Source organism: Podarcis erhardii (genome assembly GCF_964252035.2).
Source record: "Podarcis erhardii genome assembly, chromosome: 7".
Taxonomy (NCBI): Eukaryota; Metazoa; Chordata; class Lepidosauria; order Squamata; family Lacertidae; genus Podarcis; species Podarcis erhardii.
The window spans coordinates 57777141-57798721 of record NC_138511.1 but is presented as its reverse complement, the minus strand read 5'-3'; the positions used below and the strand labels follow the sequence as shown (position 1 = coordinate 57798721).

Genomic DNA, 21581 nt, shown 5'->3' with positions numbered 1-21581 from the left:
ATTCTATAATGTAGGGTATAAATTTCAATAATTTGGAGCAGCCCTTTCTTGGGACCATTTGTGGGGTGAAATGGCCCTAAGAGAAAGAGAAATAGCTGGATTTAATTGCTTTCTGCATGGTTAGTGCAGAAGGATTACAATTACTGGTAGCTTGAAGCTTTATTTCCACTGAAGTGAATGCATTGTTGGACTGTATTGAAGAGATTTTTCTCAATCTCTAGTAGTGGATTAAGACCATTAATTACCAAGCTCTTGCTATGAGTCAGTAAAATGGAAAGGTGGGTGCCTGTCCGTTCCGTGGGGGGGGGGGTGTACATACCTACCCACACCCATAATGACTCCTGCTGCTTTCTTGCTGGCTCTACCTGGCAAGTACGGTAATTTGTGGTCAGCACCAAGGCAGTTCTTTCTAACCCCATTTGTCAGGCTCTCCTCTCTGCTTCCCTATGTTAATCAGGCTGCCAGTGAGATGCGCTTGCAGCTGCCTATAATTATTAGATTTGGTAAAGCTGACTTTTAAAAGCAGAAGGGAGGCGGGGGAAGGATCTGAAAAACGGTTACAAACTTTAACCAGTCCTCTGAATGCAGCTGCTAAGATTTTGTTTTAAAGCCAACAAGATCAAATTAGCTGTCTAAAGGTCAGTGCAGTCATTTAAATTCATATTAAAGTGGAGTAATATTCATTTGTGCTGACTTGTCCTACAATTGGAGGGTGGTGGTATATCCGTTCTCTTTTTCTAGGAAGAGAACTCAAGAGACTTTATTAAACCAGACAGTTGATGTACCTTTTAAGGGGCTTGGAACTAAGAACTGGGACCGTGTGCAAGGCACTTTGTTGCCCATGTGAAAGGGATAGCATAGCTAAACATTGGAGGCATGGGGAGGATTAGGTTGGTTTGGGGTTTAGTATTTTCAACCCAGTAGATCTAAATGTTTGCTCAAAGCAGTGGTGGGGACCCTGTGGCTCTCTCAATATTGTTGGACTACAACTCCTATCAGCCTTAGCCAGGATGTCCAGTGGGCAGAGAAAAGGGGAGTTGTAATCTAAATATCTGGACGGCCAAAGATTTCCCCCCTTAAGGTGCAGGTGTTATAAATGGGGTCTTTTTGACATTATTAAAGACCCCAAGATTAGGCTAACAGAAGCAGTTGGTCTGCTGCTTATATGCTTTGGTGATGGGCATCTTGGGAATTTCACATCTCTGGGGATTCTGATCCTAGACAGGGTGTTGATAATAAAAATGCTGTTAACTCAAAAGTGGTATATGTGTGTGAATGAGAGGGAGAGTGGGAGCTAAAAAAGCATTGGCTTACCATGGCAAAAGCCTTGTATTCTGTTTGAACAGTCTGACTGAGAGCCATTTTAATGTAGCTTTCGTTTGACTTCTACAGGGCAGTGCCTTGTAACATGAGGGATTTCAGTTTGGCTTGCCTCTGCTCTTGCAGTTGTCTGGTGGAAAGATTTTGGCCAGGTCAGGGTTCTGAATTAAAAACCCAGAGTTGTGTGTTTGTCTTTGTACATGATTTGCAGAAGGATTAATACGCAGTGCAAAACATAAGACTTGCTGCTTGATCGTACGCACTCCTGTAGCTGTTGCAACACAAGCAGAGACTTCTACTGCAGCATCCTGTGCAAGGAAAGCTGAGCAGACCAGCTCTATCCTACCTTGCTTCCTTCTGGAATCAGACGAGCACCACTTTCCCTGTTTCACTTTTTGCCGGCTCTGAGCCTCTGTGGCACAAGGAAATTTCCCCTCCCTCAAATAAAAGAAGCAGCAACTTCTTCAGCTAGGAAAGGGGTAGGGGTGGATCTGCCTGCTTGCATGGGAGAAGGAGCCAGAGCCCTTGACCCCTGCTGTGCCTCATGTGCAACAGAGCCTGGGATCAAGCCCTTAGTCCTCCTTGGCCCTTTCAAAGCCATCAAAGTTGCACTTTGTCAAGCCAGCCACCTTAACATTGAGTTGATGTTCTTAAAATGATTCTTGTTTTTCTTTGTCTGTGCAGAGGCTGAAAAGGTTTTGAATATCCACCCCCTTCTTTATTTGGGAAGAAAACCCCTCCCCATACAAACAGGCCAACAAATTCCTCTTAAACCAAACCTTCAACAACGCAGTTCTTTGGATAATGGACACTTGTTACTCTTTGTTTGATTACATCTCAATTATCACTTGATGGCAAGAGCACAATTAGTACCCTAGGTTGTTTGTTAAAAAACTCCTAATTAAAACCGATTCCTGCTTTTTCCTTGTGTGTGTATAAAAGCCAGCATTCTGTCAGGCTGCTGAATTGTGAGCGAGCTCTCCATTCAGCCGGGCAAAAGACACCATTAATTGGTGAGTGGGATTTTCATGGCAGAATCAGCACAGCCCGTCTGAGTGCCAATCTTTACTGCCACTTAAAGGAGGAAACTCCTCACCTTCCCTCCCAGACCATTGCGGGAAGGGTATCACTCTCTGCTGTATAGGACATATCTACACTGCAGTCCACTGCGCCACACGCTTGCAAGGCAGTGGTTTGCAGAACTGTCATCGTCTTTAGACCTGATCATTATCCCTTGTAACTTCTGCCAAATTCAAAGGGAAAATGCTCCATTCTGTTTATGCAGCAGTGGGCTAAGCTTTGCCAGGAAAGTCTGGCTTCAGGCATCAGTGCTGGTGGCTGCTTGAGATTTTTTGGTTTGGTTTGGTTTTTCTGCTGCCTGCTAGATTAAGGATTGGGACAACCCTGCAAACCAAGTGCATAAAAATTTCTATCTCACAACATTATTTTTGTTTTAGTCTGCTTGACCATACATCATTCATTCATTTGAATGTACCACTCTGATTGTATTTACAGTTGCTTGTCCTGAGATGTGTTGTGTTTTATAGTAGCCGCGTTTGTACATAATAATGCTAATATATAAAGCAAGTTTCGTAAGCCATATTGTAAATATGTTGCAAGCTAGTGTTCATAGCTCAAATATTTTCACTTTGTGGCCCCATTTGCACAAGCAGGTAAAGAAGCATGATGTCTGAATCTAGGTTGGGACACCATAAGAAGCTCTTCGTTTTATTAATTATTTATTATTCATTTCATTTCTCTACTAGTTTATATTTTTAAGAAAGCACTACAACCTACCCTAAAACATCAAATAAAAACAATCCAAAATAAAACACTGCAGAAGAAAGTCAAATATAAAGTATACATTCAAATCAATATTACCTGAAAAATTTGAAAATAAAACATTGCAAAAGAAGTCAGTTCCAGAATGCATATTTAACGCAGCAAAGTTAACAAAAAAATATTTATTTCAAAAGAAAACATTACTAAACAAAGTCAAATATATAATGCACATTTAAAATATAATTAGCAAGAGAATAAAATATTAAGCATAGAACATACCTACTGCTGTTGCTCCCAGTGGTGATTCATGGCAGGTGGCAGCTGTGGAAGCTCAGTCACCTGAGTCTGCAAACCTGGCCTTCGGCCCTTTTGTAGCTGGAGTCAATCAGGGCCTCACCCAGGCTAGAACGGAAAAGGCCTGCAAGAAAGGGAGCAGGTCTTCCAGGACTCACAGCCAGGATATCATGGTTGGAATACCCACTTGTATAGTGGGAATGTTTTCACAGCTTATTTTTACTGTTGTTAGCCGCTCTGAGCCCGGCTTTGGCTGGGAAGGGTGGGATATAAATAAATAAATTATGATGATGATGATGATGAAACCAAGCTCTATGCCTTCAGTTATCTATAGAAAGTTGTATAATTGTTATCTCTTAGATGGGAGGGCATTCCACAAGGTGGGCACCACTCCCGAGAAGGCCTTCTGCTTGGTTCCCTGTACCTTCTTCTCACAATGAGGGAACCGCTGGAAGGCCCTCAGAACTGGACCTTAGTGCCTGGGCTGAACGATGGGGGTGGGGATTCTCCTTCAGGTATACAGGGCTGAAGCTGTTTGGTGCTTTGAAGGTCAACACCAACACTTTGAATTGTACTCAGAAATGCACTGGGAAACAATGTAGATCTTTTAGGACTGGTGTTATATGGTCTCTGGTGGCTGCTCCCAGTCATCAGTCTGGTGGTCACATTCTGGGTTGATTGTAGTTTCTGAGTCACCTTCAAAGGTAACCCCATGTAGAGTGTATTGACCTGCACCACCATGGACAGCTGAGAGTCCAGAAAGACCCCAAGACTGTGCACTTGGTTCTTTAGGGGTACAGTTACCCCATTCAGGACCAGGAAGTCCCCCAGACCTGCCTGACCCCTGTCCCTCAGAAACAGTACTTCTATCTTGTCGAGATTCAACCTCGATCCAACCTCCAACTGCATCCAGACCCTCACACAGGATGTTCACTGTCTTCACTAGTTATGATTTAAATGAAAGGTAGAGTTGGGTATCATCTGCATACTGGTGAACACTCAGCCCTGTCTCCCTGATGATCTCTCCCAGTGGTTTCATATAGAAATAACAGTTGGTCTGTCAAGTTGTTTGCTGTTTATTCTGATTGGTAGTAGCTCTCCAAGGTCCCAGGAGGAGGAAATTCCTGGCCCTGATATATGAAATCTTTTAACTGGATTGGCCAGGGTTTGAACTTGGGACCTTCTGCATTCAAATCATGTGCTCTGCCTCTAATAGACAGTGCTCATCCCATGGAGTTCATTTAATTTTAGTCTATGTGCTTCTTCATAGGGGCCTCTTTTCCATCTCCACTTCCCATCTGCCCAGAGTACCCTGTGCACCTGACCTGTGAGCAACACTCATGGTCTCCTCTCCTTTTCTATTCCTGGCCCCAGCAGTCTTGTGGGTGGCCTTGAGAAAAATCAGAATAAATTATGCAGAAAATACGGATTTGCTTTGTTTGCATAGTGGATTTGGTTACAGAATTTGGTGTTGTGTTTATTGCATATAGAAACTAGATCACCCCTCTTTTGTTCAGGATATCTGCAGTCCTGCATATGAATTGCAAAAACATTTGCCATTGTAGAAGACTTGTGTGCTTAAAAAAGATAAACACTTGAGTTAGATCTTTTTAAAGGAGATGGTCTTCTTTCTGTCTCTGTTTCACCTGAAACTAGACAGCTTTTCCTGAAATGGCTTCTAGTTGGATTCCCCTTTTGAGAATCTCTGTGTAAGAGATACCCAACTCTCACCCCTGAGACTGCTGGTACAAGGTTCCAGCTTCTGAGTACAGCATCTGTTTGATCTGAAACAAGGAGGGTTTGGCTTCTTGCAGGGATAACGGAACTGCTCCCCTAGGATTATTCCTTGTCGCAGCAAAATGAGCCAGCACTCAGGTGTTGCTAATTTCAAAGGACAAAAGTGCAGCAGTGAAGAGACCACTTGGATGCTTGTGTAGCCTGAGAACCAGTCTCAGGCAGGCAGTCCCTACTTGGCCTTTGACATTGAAATGCCCGAATTACTAAGCACATATTGTAACATTTATAATTCTATATTTCACTTAACTTCACAAGGCTTTTTCTACTGTTTGCCACTCATGAAGCCTTGCCAGTTGTTGCAGCCCACCCCAATATCTCATAATTCAGTTCCAAAGTAGAAGCCAGACACTCAGTCTGAAAGTCAGATTTTAAATTGGTCTCTGGCTTGTGTGTGTGTGTGTGTGTGTGTGTGTGCGCGCTCTCTCTCTCTCTCCTCTATCTCTCTCTCTCTCTGCGTGTGCTTAGGTGATAGTATGTTATTCTATTTCTCCCCCTTTCCTTCAAACACACACTCACATCTACAAAACTGCAACTGAGAGGGAATCGGTCACTCAAAACCACAAGCCTGCAACCTAGCTGGAATTTGAACTTGGTTATCCAAGTTTGCCATTCTTCCTGCTGAACTATACTATAATTTATTCTTTTCTTACAGAGTATGATTGTGGAAAAAGAACAAATCTTTAGGACTCTTAACACCTACCTTCCAATGGCGATTGCTCCCTGGTGGATTATTTCTCCCATCCACACTAACTTCATTTCATTAATAGGGCACAATTTGAGATGCTAGCTTTGACCCACAAAGCCCAAAATGGTTTTGGTCCCTGCCTATCTCCGACTTGATTTTCTTCATCTGATAGAGCCCTCATTAAATATGCAATACAGTATGTTGAACAAATTCAAAACCACATAGAAATGTTTTCTGTGGGTGAACATATGTGAGGGCTACATTAGGAGTATATCTTTAAAATGTCTATGGTTTGGGGTATTGTTTTGTGATCTTTTATGGTTTACTGTTGTATTTCATAAAGTACGTTCTCTAAACCCATGTGGATGGGGCAGAATTTAAATCCAATAAACAAAGAAAATGTTTTATCAGGTATTGCCAGTTTGTAGTGGTTTAGCACAATTGATACACCATTGAATGCAATTTTAATGTACAGCTGTATTTTTTTATTTTTTAAAAACCCTTTAGTTCAGCTTATGAAGTTCACTAGCTGCATTGATAAAGAATATCATGTGCATTAATGGAGGGCTCTGGGCCATTAGCTGTGCTTTGTAAAATGCTTTATCGTGGCCTTGTACCCTGTGCATTTGCAATTGCGTCTGTTAATGCTCCTTTTTTTTCTTTATGATGAGGGTTGGGTGAGGCAAGATGGAGAGGAGGAGGAAACACCCACTTCTCGATTCTTCTCTGGATTTCTGCACTGTAATGATGGCACCATCACCTGACTCTCAGGAAAGGCTGGCCTGCCTTGAATTGTGGGGTGACTGGCTCTTTCAGCATGCTTTAATCTTGGTTTTGTTGCATCCCCCACGTTCCTGATTTTAATTGTGTAGCTGCTGCCGTATAGCATTTCCTATGCCGACGATGACCGACATATGTTAAACATACCACGCCCAGCCTTATTGCTTGCTGAAACATTTGTTTGGCTTTTGAAACCTTTTTCTGCATGGCATATTTTCTCCCTTTTGTAGCCAGCCACAATCACTAGTTTGAGGTTAAATACATGCTGCAGAATAATAATGTTATTATATCGCGTATGGATTTGTGCACTACGTGTGACTGCAATGCATGTGAGTGTGTGAATTAGAAAATACATACATAGGTACATCTCAGACAGTGTATATTATTTGGCTTCTTAGTGAACCCCAGTAGCACCCAGATCTAACCTCGTCAAGAATGCAAGCAACATATTTTAGTGAACAAAGGTGCCAATCAGTCCGCCAGCCATCAGTGTGTAAATAAGAATGCAGACATTGTTCCAGAGTCTTCTGTGAGTCTTAAGATGGCAGAATCACATTTCTATATAATAATGATGATCTGGCTGTCCCTTATTGCAGCCTCATGTTTTGTGCAAATTCATGGCGGCTTGTGAAGAGAATAGCTTTACAAGCTGGTGTTGCAATGTGTAGCCACAGCCCTGCACCTCCAGTGCAGGAAATGCATTTTCCACATTAACCAAACATGACAGCTGAAACGGTTATTAACCATGCAAGATGTCGGAAGTCATCAAAAATTCACATTGGAGTAATTGCAGTGGCTTGGGGGTGGGGGTGGGAAAAATAAACCCTTGTTAAATCTTTCTCTGCTTGCATCTCATCTTTTCCTTCCCTTCTCTCCTCCCCGCTCTTAAATCTTACATGGTACATTCCATTAACAATAAAGTATCCTTCTGTAACCTATAAACGCTCCCTTCAGTAACTGGTTTCACACCAGTGCTGCCTATCCTTGGTGAAGGACAGCCCTGAGCAAATGCCACCGCTGCTTTGCTGGCAGTGGTGTTCCACTGTGGGAACAGCTGCTTTCTCATTGTCTTGCTGGACTCTTCACTGTCTCAGCCATAGCAGAGCTTGCAGGGGGTTTCCCACCCTTGAGAAGAAAAACTGTGAGCTCTGATACAGGAAGATTTGAGGTGCCTGGAACCAAATGCCAGGCATTTAAAGTATTGCAACTCACCCCGACAAGGTTTGTAACTTCTCAGTTCTGTAGCCCACAAATAGGAATGCATTTTACACGTTTGTTTGTTTGTTTAAATGCATGTATATTTAAAACACAAAGAACTCAATCTTGAACAGTTTCTTTTCTGTAGTAATGAAAGATACAAATGTGGATTATTTTTAAATATGTAGAAATTGGGAGTTAATTTAGAAAAATAACTGTGATAATTTTAAAATAAAATAATAGATTTTTGCTTCTGTTAATTCCCCTTCTCCCTTTGAAACAGTTGTAAGGGAGGGGCGTCTGTTGTCTGCTTTTAAAATATATCCATTTATTCACCTCCTTAGAATCCTTTGCTGCTTATTTTCTTAAAATGTAGGCAAAAGTCAGGAATGCTACGTTTTTAAGGTGTAGCCTGCTGATTTCATTGAAGATATTACCATCCTTGGGTGGTAGATTTTTCAAAGAGAAATATCTGTAAATTGGATTTATGATACAACTATGGTGGAAATCTGTATATGTTCCAGTTTGTATAGACACTTGCTTTATATTCTTAGAAATTCAGTTGTGAAATATATAGATGAAGCCCTAATTTTAAGGGAGGGTGTCAATAAATAAGGAGTTATTATTTATTTCCTGGTTCTGAAGTATATTCTCTCTCCCACTGAAAGTGGTTTGAATTAAGTGTAATTGATAGTCAGTCACTTTTTACCTTGTTAGGTTTTGGGCATGAGTCAGTACTCTGAACTTAGAATTTCTTAGCCATGTAAAACAACGAAGGAGAGAGAGAGCGCACATATTTCTGTGGAGTGGCTGATTTGGTTTTGTCTGTAACATAGTATTCTACCTTCATTGGGGAAGCTAAGCTAAAGAAAGGTTTCTATTTTATATATCTTTTGATGTGGTACAGGCAGTTAAGGATTCATCCAACCAGTTTAGAGGTTGTACTTTAAAATCATTAAGGTGTAGACTGGACGGTTGCCTGGTCCCTTTTCCTTGTTCCATGAGAAATGCGACAACTAGCTTGGCACACAGATGTTGCTGTGTGGCAACATTCTTTGACCAAACAGTTGTGTGTTAAGCCTGGTTTAAAAGGGAGCATTGCTACAGAGACAGCCTGGCAATCCCATATATATATATATATATATATATATATATATATATATATGGATGAATGAGAGAGGAGAGACAATGAGATGTTCATGCAAAGATGGAGCTTGCCACTGTCCCTAAGTGGGAGATGCCTCAGTTATTCTTGCAGTTTTGCACTGTCTTATAGCAAATTATTTTCCTTTGTCTGAAGAGGGTGGGAACCAGAGTTCAAATATGAGCTCTGTAAATCAACGTATGGGGAGGTGGGAGGGGGAGACACCTAAATCCCCATCTAGAATCCCTAGGTCCAGCTTGCTTCTTTTAAAACCATGCTCTGGGTGTTTTTGGGTTGCAGTTGTCTTGTGTGTTTGTGATTAAAATGTTTAGCTTTCATGTCTTTTTAACATATCACATACATTCTATAGAAAAGAGTATGCATTTTATTTTTTATTTTAAAAAATGAGGGTGTGGATATGCATACTGTTGAATGAGGGAAAATGGAAACCTTTTGTCTTCTGTGTGTCTTTACCACATTGGTCTCATGGTCATAAGTGTGAAAAAGTTTAAAATGGGGAATGTATTGTAGAAGCATTGTTTCTTCATCAAGCCTACAATAATCAATGGACATAAATCATGTATTATAGCAGGAATTGATAAAATACATGGTTATTATTAAATAAATTTTGTAGATTGTGTTAAATAATGTTTCATACATCAAATTTCTATACACATTTAATTTGTATAATGTGTTTAGGAACTATATCCATTTTTAATTATGTACCATTTTTATAAGGCCAAATGTTTTAACAGAAATGAAATTAATTCCACCCTTAACACCACCTATTTAAAACTTTTTTTTGCTCAAGACAGATTCCTTCTCTCCCCCCCCCCCATATCTGCTGTCAGAGGAGGAATAGTATTTGTTTCTCAGTCTACTCATCTGTTTTAACAAATGATTCATTAATTTCCAATGGTATTGTTGCAATTTGTCTTATTTGAATTTAAGATTCATGGGTGACTGTCTTGGTGCAATGTATGAGATAACTATTTAAAGTAGACACCTGAAGTCTCAGATCTGTTGATTCTTCCAAATTGCCTCACCCCACCCCACCCCACCCTAATGTATTAATATCAAGTATGGTATTTTTATGCTTGCTGCCCCTTTGTTGTAATCTTATACGCATTGATCATACCAGTCTGAGAAAAATAGGTTGTAGCTTTGAAAGTTTGATTGTGACAAAGTTCTTCCAACCCTTCAAATGCTCAGAAAGAAAATTATTAAATGACATTTTCAAAAGTGTCGCAGTGAGTGAACGTGTCCATCTCCTGGTTCTGCATTTTGCATCTCCATTTAACTTGGTTATCATATTTCAGTGCTTGCAATATACCGAGGAGTCTCTTTCGAACCAGGCGTTGCCCAGCAAGTGGGCGTTGGTGTGTGCAGATGCTGAACACTTGGTAGATGGAAGGCGGGGTAGTGGGGAAGCTTGTAACTCTTGGCTTTTTTACAGAAACTGCAAGATCTTTAGTGTTTCCAAGGAAAAGAATCATAAGCAGGTACATGGGATTGTCTCAGGGCAAGAAAAATGAAGTGATTAAAATCAGTTGTATTTTAGGTCTGGGGAAGCTTTCAAGCTTAAAGAAACAAAGCTAGAATGAACCAAAGAGTGTGAAATGTGGGCAGCAAAGAAGCTTTAAAAAATGTGTTTGAGCACATGCACTACATTTTAATGTAGTTGTTGTGAAGCATATAGCTCCATTTGCAGTAGTACAAGAATATATGTGTCGGTAAAAATCCAGCAATGGAAATGCTTCTGAAAAGCTGCAGATGAAGCATTTCTGACAGGGAGCCAGAGGGCTGACTGTTGAAAAAAAGGAGAGATATCATGTGAACAGGAGTAACATGGTGAAGACAGAGGAGTTGCCTTTTCAGCCTAAGAAACTCAGTAGGACAGAGGATCAGTGACAGTGTTAATTGCTGGGTGGATTTCTTATATATTTTAGAGGGGCTATTGGTTTTGGTTTTTGGATGGCATTCCAGGGAAGCTGTTCATTGATATAATTCATTTGAAGCCAGTGATTCTACACCAATGGTGAGGTTTTTAATCAGCTAATTTATGATGGCTTTTAAAGTGTTTCTAATATGATGAATGTTAAAATCAGGCTTCTTTGCAATGGCAAAAGTGCAGTGTTGTGTCCAGGTAGACACTGGAGTTAGATGGGGTATGTGTGTGTGTTACTTTTTCTTTTTTAAAAAAAATAAACTTCTCTTTGGGTAACAAGTTTATACATGGCTACTCAGAAGTAAGCCCTGTTGAGTACAGTTGGGGCTTACTCCCAGGTAAGCGAGTATAGGATTGTAGCCTAAGTCCCTATGGCTCATGGAGCTTCTCTGTGTCTTTATATTGGGAAACAGACTCCCCTACCTCTTGTATTCCCAAAGAAAGCCTCTTTCCATTGATTTTTCATAATTTCCTAACCCTGCTTGAATGCATTGAATGCTGAGAGCTAAGGCGGGGTCCTGGAGTAGCAGAATTGTGCTTTTCTGCCCCTTGTACCTGAGGACAGTGCAATAGCAGAAACTACAGCTACATAAAAGAAAGAAGGTAAAAAGACACATCTAGATTATTTTGAGGTTGTTTGAGAAAGAAAGCTTTAATGTTGCTTCCTTGAAAAATAAAAGGCATATGTGTAACTTCGGTACTAAAATGGCAGCAAAAAGCAATAAAATGGCGTCACGAGGAAAAATTAGTTAACTAGCCTGATTTCAGGGCGTTCCCCTTGCTCATTCTGAGGAAGATGATTCTTTTCAGTTCTGGTTGCTGCCAGTTATGACCATCATTTTTCAGTTTCCATTCTAGAACCAGAAATAGCTCCTTTTTCCTTTTCTATACCTTTGCATCCAGTTTTGAGCAAGTGTATATGGGAGCCCCTTTAATGGAAAATTATATTTGAAATTATCTTTTTCTTATTACGGCATTTCTCTATTCTGAGAATAAACTATCATTTAAAAGGACTCTCTCTGTGTGCCTCAGAAGATTAACCTTTCTTTCAGATAACCATGCTTGGCTCCTTAGAAGCATCATATGAGTTCCTGCAACTTAATGCGAGGGGACAGGACATCAGTGGAAATGGTCAATTTGTGGTTTAGAACAAGTGTTCTATCGTGGTGCCATACACAGTAGCATATATCCAGCTATAAGTATAATGGTGTGCCAATGCTCAATATGGCTTGTCATAGCATTTGAAGCACTGGTCCCAGCATTTCACTAGGTATAGTTCAGCCAGCACATAGAATGTGGAGTTACAAGAGCTTGCAGAACTACTTACAGAACTGACTTTGTGAAGTCTGTATATTGCTGAGCCCAGAGAAAGGCTGAAAGCAGAATGTATACTTTTAATGTAAAAATTAGTTTAATTTTTCTGTCATCACCATTATTGGTTATAATAATCTCTGGTCCAAAAAACACAACAACTGTCACAGAATTACTGTCCGGAAATCTGTGACATAGCTTGGTAGTAGTGAAACCAAATAAGACAGGGTTTAATTTCTTTGTTTGATAGTAAACAAATATTCATTGACCCCAAATTTAGGTCCAGGCTATCAAATGGGACTCAGACCTTCAAATGGTGATAAGCTTCCAGTAGGTGGTAAGAGAGGTCTTTTCCTGTCCCTTCTGCAAATTCTCAGCTATTAACTAAATTATTTTGTCAAAAATAATGGTCATCAAGAACTGAGAAGAATATTGTTGGAACCTTGGAGCAGTAAGGACCCTCTGCTGATAGTGAAATATTAGGTGAAAGAAAAAACAAATGCACTAATTTTATTTTTATTTTTTTCTATGTATTTATGTAGCTCAAACTTTGAAGTAGTATTACATGGATTTATAATTAATCTCTTTAACAGATTATTAACTCAAAGTAGATTTACTGCCTGGTGGAGGTGGAATTGACTCCTAGAGACAGCTCAAAACTGAACCTTGCCATGCACTCATATGCCCCATTCATATTGCATGCATTTTTAAAGCTTAACAAGTGTCTGGTGCCAAGTATGAAATCTCAGCGTTAATATACATTTCAACAGAAATAAATTACAAGCAGAATTAGATTAAATCATGATCGACTAATGGTACCCGTCCCAATGCTTTGAGTTAGAAATTTCAATTTAAAAAACAAACAAACTGATGAAGTTATTTCAGAATTTGAAGGTTAAAATGGCTGCCGGCACCATTGCTGCTGCTGTTGTCAGAAGCACCCTCATAAAAATGGAGGTCAATGACAGTAAGATTAGTCCCGCCTCCTCCTCCTCCTCCTTTTTCTTCTTCATGTTTTCATGCTTTCTGCATACTTACTGGCGAAATTGCCATTCCAAATGGCATTGTCTCATATACCAAACTTATTCAGGGTGGTTAGCTCAGTTTGCTTTGGATATCCAAACCCTTCAGCTGGCACCCAAATATTAAATGCGGAGCCCTTGTCAGATTTCCAGTTGTAATTGAACTTCTCTTTTAAACATCCCTGTGTTGGGTCTGATCCATCCTTCATGGCCGCAGCTTTAATTTCATTGTGGGCTGTATGTATCTCAGTCTGAGCTTTCCCGAAATGAATGGAGATGACCCAGCAGTCATGTTTGATGGCTGCGTCCATTGTCTGCAGCAATGCAGCTATTTGAAGCCTTGTGTGAGGACTGTGATTCCTTCTCTATGCACATGTTGGAGTTTTACTGGGGTGTACTAAATTCCGAGACCTCCTCACCTGTCAGCCTTGTTCTAAACTTGATTTAAAATTCCCTTTCTACTTTGCACATCATTTAGTTTCAAACAAAAGAAACGATCGCACTTTTATATATAGTTGCTAAAACACATTTACGAACCTTGATACCACATGTGGTATATCATTTTGCTGTCAAGTTAGGGAGGGCTGCTGCATTTGCTTTTTTATTTAAGGGTATTCTAGATGCTCACAAGTCTGCAGTGCAGCGCAGTGCAATAACTCATAGTGAGCTGGTTCAGGTGTAATGCCAAACCATGGTTTGGTGTGATAAGAGCAAGCCCTCAGGGAAGTTGAGGCCATGCTCCCTGCCTTTTCCTCCCACCCTCTATGCTGTAATTCCTTCTCTACTTCACCAAGCCTTTATTAGGCACTACAAATACAGGTCATCATAAAACATCCATATATAAAATGTTAAAATATATCCAAAAACAGCCTTGTAAAATATGTAATAACGAGGGTTTTCGTTGGAGTTTCTTCCCACTAAATAGTACCATTCACTACTCTTAAGAGACACTATTGACAAAAACTCAGCTACGCTTGCAGTTACTTCTGAGTCAGACAGATAGAATCTGTGCGGTGATGTTAGACTACCCAAAAAAGGGGATAGTACACGTTTGTGTAACTGATTGTAGAATGGACAGCAGAAAATAATATGTTCTACAGTGTCTGGTACATTCAATGTCTATTGTTTATGGGGATGTTTAAATATCTATCCTTGACAAAACCATAGAACTTGGGGGAGCAATATTTTTTTACACCTGACAAAACTTACAGTTTTGTTTTTCAATGTCCCTTAATTGTGATAAATATATTGCTCATAATTCCCTCTCTCTATTCCTAGTTTGAGGCAAGCTATAGTTCACCCTAACCCAACAAACCTAATATTTACGTTTGCTCTGCAAACCAGGGTTGCAATCCATAACCAAATCACAATTTGCTAGTTTAGACCAAACAGCAAGTGGGTTCCCTCAAACTAGGAGATGGATTACATTGGGGTCGTGTTTCAGAAACCCAAGATTCCTTCACAGTTTATTGTAGTCTCAAATCATAATTTGGTGTTATATCTGAACAAGCTCAACATCTAACCCTTCACAGTTTTGTTACCTTAAGAAAACTCTGGAAGAAGGTCTTAGGTGATATGTACTTGGTAGGGCTGGTCCTAGTCGTTTTGCCCTGCATGATTCACAGATTGTAGCCTAGGATCCCTTGCAATGCTGCAAACAATCTTGGGCCTGCCTCTGAGTTGTCTTCTACTTCTTTTGGTGGCCCTGAAAATAATGCCATACCAAACAACTGTGTTGTTAGTGCAGATGGGCTGTCTCTAACAGAACGCCTGGTTTTTTTGCTTGGTTTAACGCCCTGTCCACGGCTTCCTGCTCACCATCTTTTCTGCTCTATAATCAGCATGTTCTACTTTCCTTGTAAAGAATCCTCATACAGAATTGTCTCTTCCCACCATTGCCAAATTAACCTGAATGCTTTAAGAACCAGAATGATGTTGTCAGAGTCTGTAATCTAATTATGATTTGGCATATGTAATGAGAACAGCCCTGAAGCTAAGTTGGCATACCCTGCAGGTGCCTTCTCTTCAATGTAAGTGTCTTGATTATTGGTTCCTATTTTTTATTTGGAATATGGTTGCCTATCATATTGTATTGTTTACATTTCAAATGTTACAGCTCTGATACTAAATATTCCCCAGAAAGACATATTTCGCCCAATTTCTCCGTGGCATAGAAGAGACATCAATTTGTCTACATTTTCAATAATGTTCCATGAAGTTCTGATGGAGCCAAAAAAAGGAGAACAAAATTGGAGCTAAACAAAATTGGAGCTGTTTGTGCTCTGGCTCCTTGACCTTCACTAACAAGGACTGTCCCTGTTCATCATCTGCTGGCAGGAACTGTGCTGTCTAGCAGTAACGTCCTTATTTTGCAAGCATCGCCTAAGTGACTGGCATGGCCTGTTTGCAGGTAGTATATGTTAGATGGGCTCCTAAACCATTTCCGATGGAAAAAAACAATCTTCCCTGCCTCTCACTCCTATGGTGGTGCCCTGTCTTTACGTGTGCTCTTTTTAAAAGCAGCTTTTCAAACTACGTTTGTTCTTGTTCAAACACATGCATCTAAGTGTGCAAAAGTGACGTCGGAAGGAGTGAAAACCAGAGTTTCATTATAGGATCTCTCCTAGTCATTCCTGGAGATGACTAGGATTGAACCTGGGACCTTTTTTATGCAAAGCATGTGTTCTGCCCATGCATTCTGCCCCTTTCTCCTAATCATAGCCACTGGAAGGAACCAGAAAGTGATAAACTGGGCATAATTAAAAACTGTAGCCAAGTAGTCATAAACTGTTTATGCCACAGCCAGATGATCTATAATTGTCACCTTGGCTTTTCAGTGGTCCTGCTTGTTTACTTTGTATCAAAGTTGTATAAGGTATCTAACTACCTTTCTTTTAATTTATTAAACAGGAAGGACTGAAATCTGCCTGTTTCTTAACTGGTCTTGGCCATTCTGATTTTGTTCTTAATCTTCTCTCTTGCATCTTCCATGTAATAGTCTTTATTAATCAAACACACATTCTGTGCGATGTGCCAATTTTTCCCGCTCCCACTTTAATACTTTATTTCAGGATCACTTCACGCAAATCATTTTCAGTTGAAATGTGACACCAGTCAGACGTGAAGTGTTCATGCATGCACTTTTTGCAGCTTCTCTTTTTCAAAATTCAAGCAAATTGGAGCCTAATCCTTTCCCCAATTGTTATTTGTACCTAAATTGTGAGAATAACATGAAAAGGAGAAAATGGTCAAAGCTGATGTGGGATGTACTTGTGCAAGGAAGAGAGCATTTGCCCTTTAGCATGAGAGCTGTTGTAGGCATTCCTTGGGTCTTTTCTAGAATACATGAGCAACTGTGCAGGCTAGAAATTGGCTTTTGAAAATGCTGATCTACTTGGAAGTCTGTAATAGGTGTCAAATCAAAGACTACATTCGGTGCCACAGTCTACATGTGTGGAGTTAGAGAATACAAAAGGCTTTGAATTTAAGCAGTTGGAAATTCATGAAGCCGGTTGCTAAATGGTAGGGACAGTCATTTAAAACAGCAAGCTGTGTAATGAATATTGGAGAGATTTAAAGGGGGGGTGTTGCATGTCTGAATGCTTTGCACTTGTTGGACTTTAGGGTGTGATCCTGGTTGGTGAGGGCCAGGCCACCCAGTGTCAAGGGTGGAAGATAGCTTTTTAACCTAACTGCAGGTGTCCCTAGGACAAATGCGTCCTGGTTCACTCATAGAAACTGAATTACAACCCGACACTTTCCAGAAGCTTCCAATTCCTGGGGAAGATCAGTTGCAATGGGCAAGCTGTCTTTCAGGAGCACTCTGCCATTACTGTGCTGCTGAATTTTCTAATTGAGGAATTTCCAAGAAGCTGGAATTCTCTGGACAGAGGTTGAAACCCACTATGTTAATTTATGGGACGATGGGGAATCTTTGGCCTTCCAAATGCTGTTGGACTCTTAACTCCCATAATCCCTAACCAACCATTGGCCCTGCTAGAAGTTCGATCCCAGTGTCTTCAGGAGAGCCACAGACCTGATGTATAAGCTACTTATTGAACTTTGTTAAGCTTGTGGGTAAATGTTTTAAAAAGCAAATTACATAAATCTAAATTTGAGGCTCCATTTAAATCTTTGTCATTTTTTCCTATTGCAGTTTCTGTTATTCGGAATTGCTTTTTGCTTTCTTGACCCCCTCTTGTTCTGCCTTTTACCTATTCCTATGATGGTGCCTCATTTCCCCAAGTTGTCTGTTCATGTTTGATGGGAATGTGACTGGGTATAAAGCCAGGATTTAAAAAGCAAAATAGATGCACACAGCAAATAAAAGAGTAGCTGTTTTTTCTGTTCTGGATTGATGGTTGGTCTGGCTGGCTGCCTGCTTGGGTATGTTCCCCTGTGAATAAATAAAGTGGAAAGCAGAGTGTGTTAAATCAATGACAGGTTGTTAAGCCTTGCCCAGAGAATTGGCTGAGGGCTTGGGCTACGCTAAACTCTTCCAAAATAATGTGATAGATAAATAATACAAACAAAAATAGAATAGCTTTGGAGTTCAGCTATTCTCATGCTTTAGCTGGATAAGTGAAAGGATAAGCAATTATTTTTGGCTTCTGCCGTTCAGTCAACTTGTCCTTTTTGGAGTTATTTGTATGTTTTCAGGGACTGGCCTGGAGCTTGTAGAACCAGACCATCACTTTTTAACTCTTCCTTGTGATCAGGCAAGCTTAATGTCTCTTCACTGGCATCCAGAGCTTTTCGTTCTGGTTCTCACAAACCGGAAGAGAGGCAGCAGTTGCTGCAGTGCGGAGCCGAGAGAGAACAGAGGCAGGGCACTTTGTAAAGAGTTAATGCAGATATCTATTGAAAGGGAAGTGTTCAACCTCTTTCATTTTAACATGGAGCTTCTTGAACATCTTCCTCTTTCCCCTCTCAAGTTGAATAATCTTGCTGCTGTAGCAATTTGCAGAGAATATTGTTAAGTTTAGTCTTAAAACTAAACTTAAGCCAGCTGTGTATGTAAGGCAGCCTTCCATCACTCCTGTAGTGCATGCTGGCTGGGGCTGGTGGGAATTATAGACCAAAACCTCTGGAGGGCACCAGGTTGGTAAAGGTTGGTGTAGTACCAAATGCGTCTGAATTTAAATGTCAAGCCAATTTCTGAATCTGTACTTTTTCTTTCAACAGGGATTCTTAAAAAATGAAAAAGATAATGCTTTGCTGTCTGCCATTGAAGAGTCCAGGAAACGGGTAAGTTGGAGAAGGGCATATGAAAAAGTCCTGAAATTGAAACACGTCTTCAGTAGAGAGGCTGAATCTCAGAGAATTCTGCATTCTAATTGGCATGGCAACATGACAGATTTGTGGTTATACTATTCTTCATAGCATGAGTAGCTAGTGTGGTTCCTCCTGAGGTTGTTGGACTCCAAATCCCATCAGTTCAATAGAGAATGACATTGTTGCCTGCTTTTGCTCTACAAGTGCAAGAGCTCTCTCCCATGCCTAGTTTTAAAACCCTTTCAGAGTAATGACTTCACACCTTGGAATTGAATAAACTGTATAGACAAATACTTTTCTGTAATAAACCCAAAGTGAGTGGAGGAGTGGGATTGCTGCTCCTGAGTTGATTGGCTCTTGTACCATATGCATGGGCTCTGTGCAGAAGAGTCAGTGGAAAGTTTGTGTCTGGCCCTAATGCCACAGTCTCCCACTCTCATCCATGGTGTACAGTATTCCTTATTTGGCTACATGAGTAGGGCTAAGATTACATGCATTCAGCTGAGAGTTATACATTAGTACTCTGTGAACATGAGTTAAGCTCTTGCTTATTTTACTGGTTTGCCTCTGAAATAGCCTGTAATAATAATAGTGAGAAACCACAAAATGAAGATTTGAAATCACTGTGATTAAGTTCATGTTTATGTGTAATGGCCTCTGATTATTATTTTTAATGCTATGTTTTTCTTGAAGATGTGGAAGCATTGGTTTTTCTCAATTTATTTCCGGGACTGGCCAACAGCATGCTTCTGTAACGTACAATACCCACCCTACCCTAAGTCTGGTGCCATTGGCATCAATTTGGCACATAGGCAAACCAAAGCCTATATTAAGAAAACGTTGACCGGTACTAATACTAATCAAGCTTATTTGTCTAACTTCTCTCATTTGTGTGTAATTATTGCATGTGTCTACTTTAATACATTTTCCTACTGCTCTACATATTTTTTATTTATTTATTTTGTTATTTAATTCATTTGTTGACTACCCTCATCCATTTAGTATCACAGGACAGTTCATAATGCAATAATAAAACAATAAAAATGTTTTACATAAAAATAGTAACTACTAAACTAATGTTAACAACTCCCATATCGGTACAGTATGAGAAAAACGGTAACAATGGTTCAACCAAAACATCAGTATTACTGAAACACCTGGGTGGTTAGGTGAGACTGATTGATTCATCTCCAAATTGGAGGAGGGAGCTGTTTCTGTAAATGGGGTGACACCACAGAAAAGTCCCTGTTTTGAATCCCTCCTGTTTGTAAGGCCCAAACTGGTACATATAGAAAGAGGTGCTCTTTTTTCAAGTATGTGGGCACCAGTTTATTCAGGGCTTTAGAAATGAGCATCAGGATCTTGAATTGCACCTGAAGAAGTGAGAAAATAAGTGAGGATTGTAGAGCCCCACAAACTTCAGACATTTCAGCCAGCATTGTGTGCACACTCCCAAACATAACTTTTCAGTCCCAAGAACTGGAAGCTTTTAAAAAAAAGAAAGCTGAGAATTCTCAGCTGCATTTTGCCTCCAACACCACACTCTGAACTTTATCTACAAAATGTTGGCTGACATCCAGCACTGAGCATCATCTACTGAAAGGGCAGGGTGCAGGTGAAAGGAAAAGCTGTATGTTTCTGTTGTCAAAAAATGAAATGAAATCAGTTGCATAACTGATTTTGCCAGCATTAGTAGTAATTAGCCAAAATAGATCAGGCCCCAGCTAATGCTGGCATTTGGTCTTCTACCTTCTCAGCATGCTAAGCAGATCACAGTGCCAGGAATTTAGCAAGCCATCAGCAAGGCTCTCTTGGCCAACTGGGGGCTCCTGTTCCACCACTTGGAAATTGTGGATTACAAGCTTTCCTTGTAATTGTTTGTAACCATGAATAAATGATAAAGTATAGTCAGACCATAAGAGATTTATTAATCTATTTATTCCATTTATAACTCGTCCTTCAATCTGAAGGTTCCAAGGGAAGTATACAGCCAAAGTCAGTATGAATTAAAAAACAAATAAATAAAATATGGCATTACATAAAACCAATAAACATCATAAAACAGCCACAGAACAGCAGAACAAAACCACTTCTTCATCTCAAATCTTCCCCAGATGCCTGTAGGAAAAGATCTGTCTTAAATATTAGTTGAGGTGGTATCTTAAAATATTACTGGCTCCACTCTTCTAGTTGAGCGCTATATTCAAATTGACTTCCTGTAATTTCTGTTTTAAGACAAATCAGAAGTCAGCTGAACAGCAAAAAATGTCTTCTTTGACCTTCTCTTTTTGCATTTGTATGTGAGTAAAACACATACTCGAATCCTATTCTGCATTTTAATCTTTTTAGCAAAGCCTGATTCTCCATAGCTATCACTACCACTACAGATATGCAGTGCTCCAAACACCCCAAAACAAACCCAAACCATGGGGACAAGCTGACTTTTGGACTGGGATACGGATGCACACACATACACCTGTTTGTCCCAGCCAAGGTTACTCATCTGTCTTGCTCATCTTGGTGTAATGTCCCATTCTAGAGAGAATGTAAACCAATTCAGGCAGTCTCCGGAGTAACAGGTGGATGGAAATATTATGTGCTTTTGAAAACACTTGCACCAGGGTCACTTGTTGTAGAGAAGAAACACCAGGTAACCACACTTCTGCTGGGAAGCAAATGTCTTATCACTTAAGAGTGATAACACGAGAGAGCCCATATGGCGTAAGGTCAGGTTGACATGCAACCTCCACACATAGACACGCTCCTGGTGAGTGAGGCAAAATTAAACAAAGGCAATGCCACATAAATGCAGGTCTGACTGTCTTAGAATGGAGTTTTGCTCTTTTAAAATGGAGGGACAGTAATGTCCAGCTGACCAGCCCTTGTAAATGTGTGGCCAGTATGAATCAGCCTTTTTACAAGCTACTATCCTATTATAGACATAAAGAATGCCCAACTTGAATGAAACGTGTAATTTTATTTATTGCTTCGAATGATTTACGGACAGGCTGAAGGAAGTCCCGTAAG

At 40.2% G+C, this 21581-nt stretch overlaps 1 protein-coding gene across 3 annotated transcripts in view; it reads left to right on the top strand.

The window, feature by feature from the left end:
* The window catches only part of NUP93 (nucleoporin 93), a 68959-nt gene that overhangs the window by 22904 nt on the left and 24474 nt on the right, over positions 1-21581 (top strand). For 2 of the 3 annotated variants that reach the window (XM_081872428.1, XM_081872429.1), the window contains exon 4: positions 18465-18527. In XM_081872428.1, the coding sequence (XP_081728554.1) occupies positions 18465-18527 (63 nt within the window). Of the gene's footprint in view, positions 1-7640; positions 7880-18464; positions 18528-21581 lie in introns of those variants that run through there. The other variant, XM_081872430.1, reaches the window with a different exon arrangement.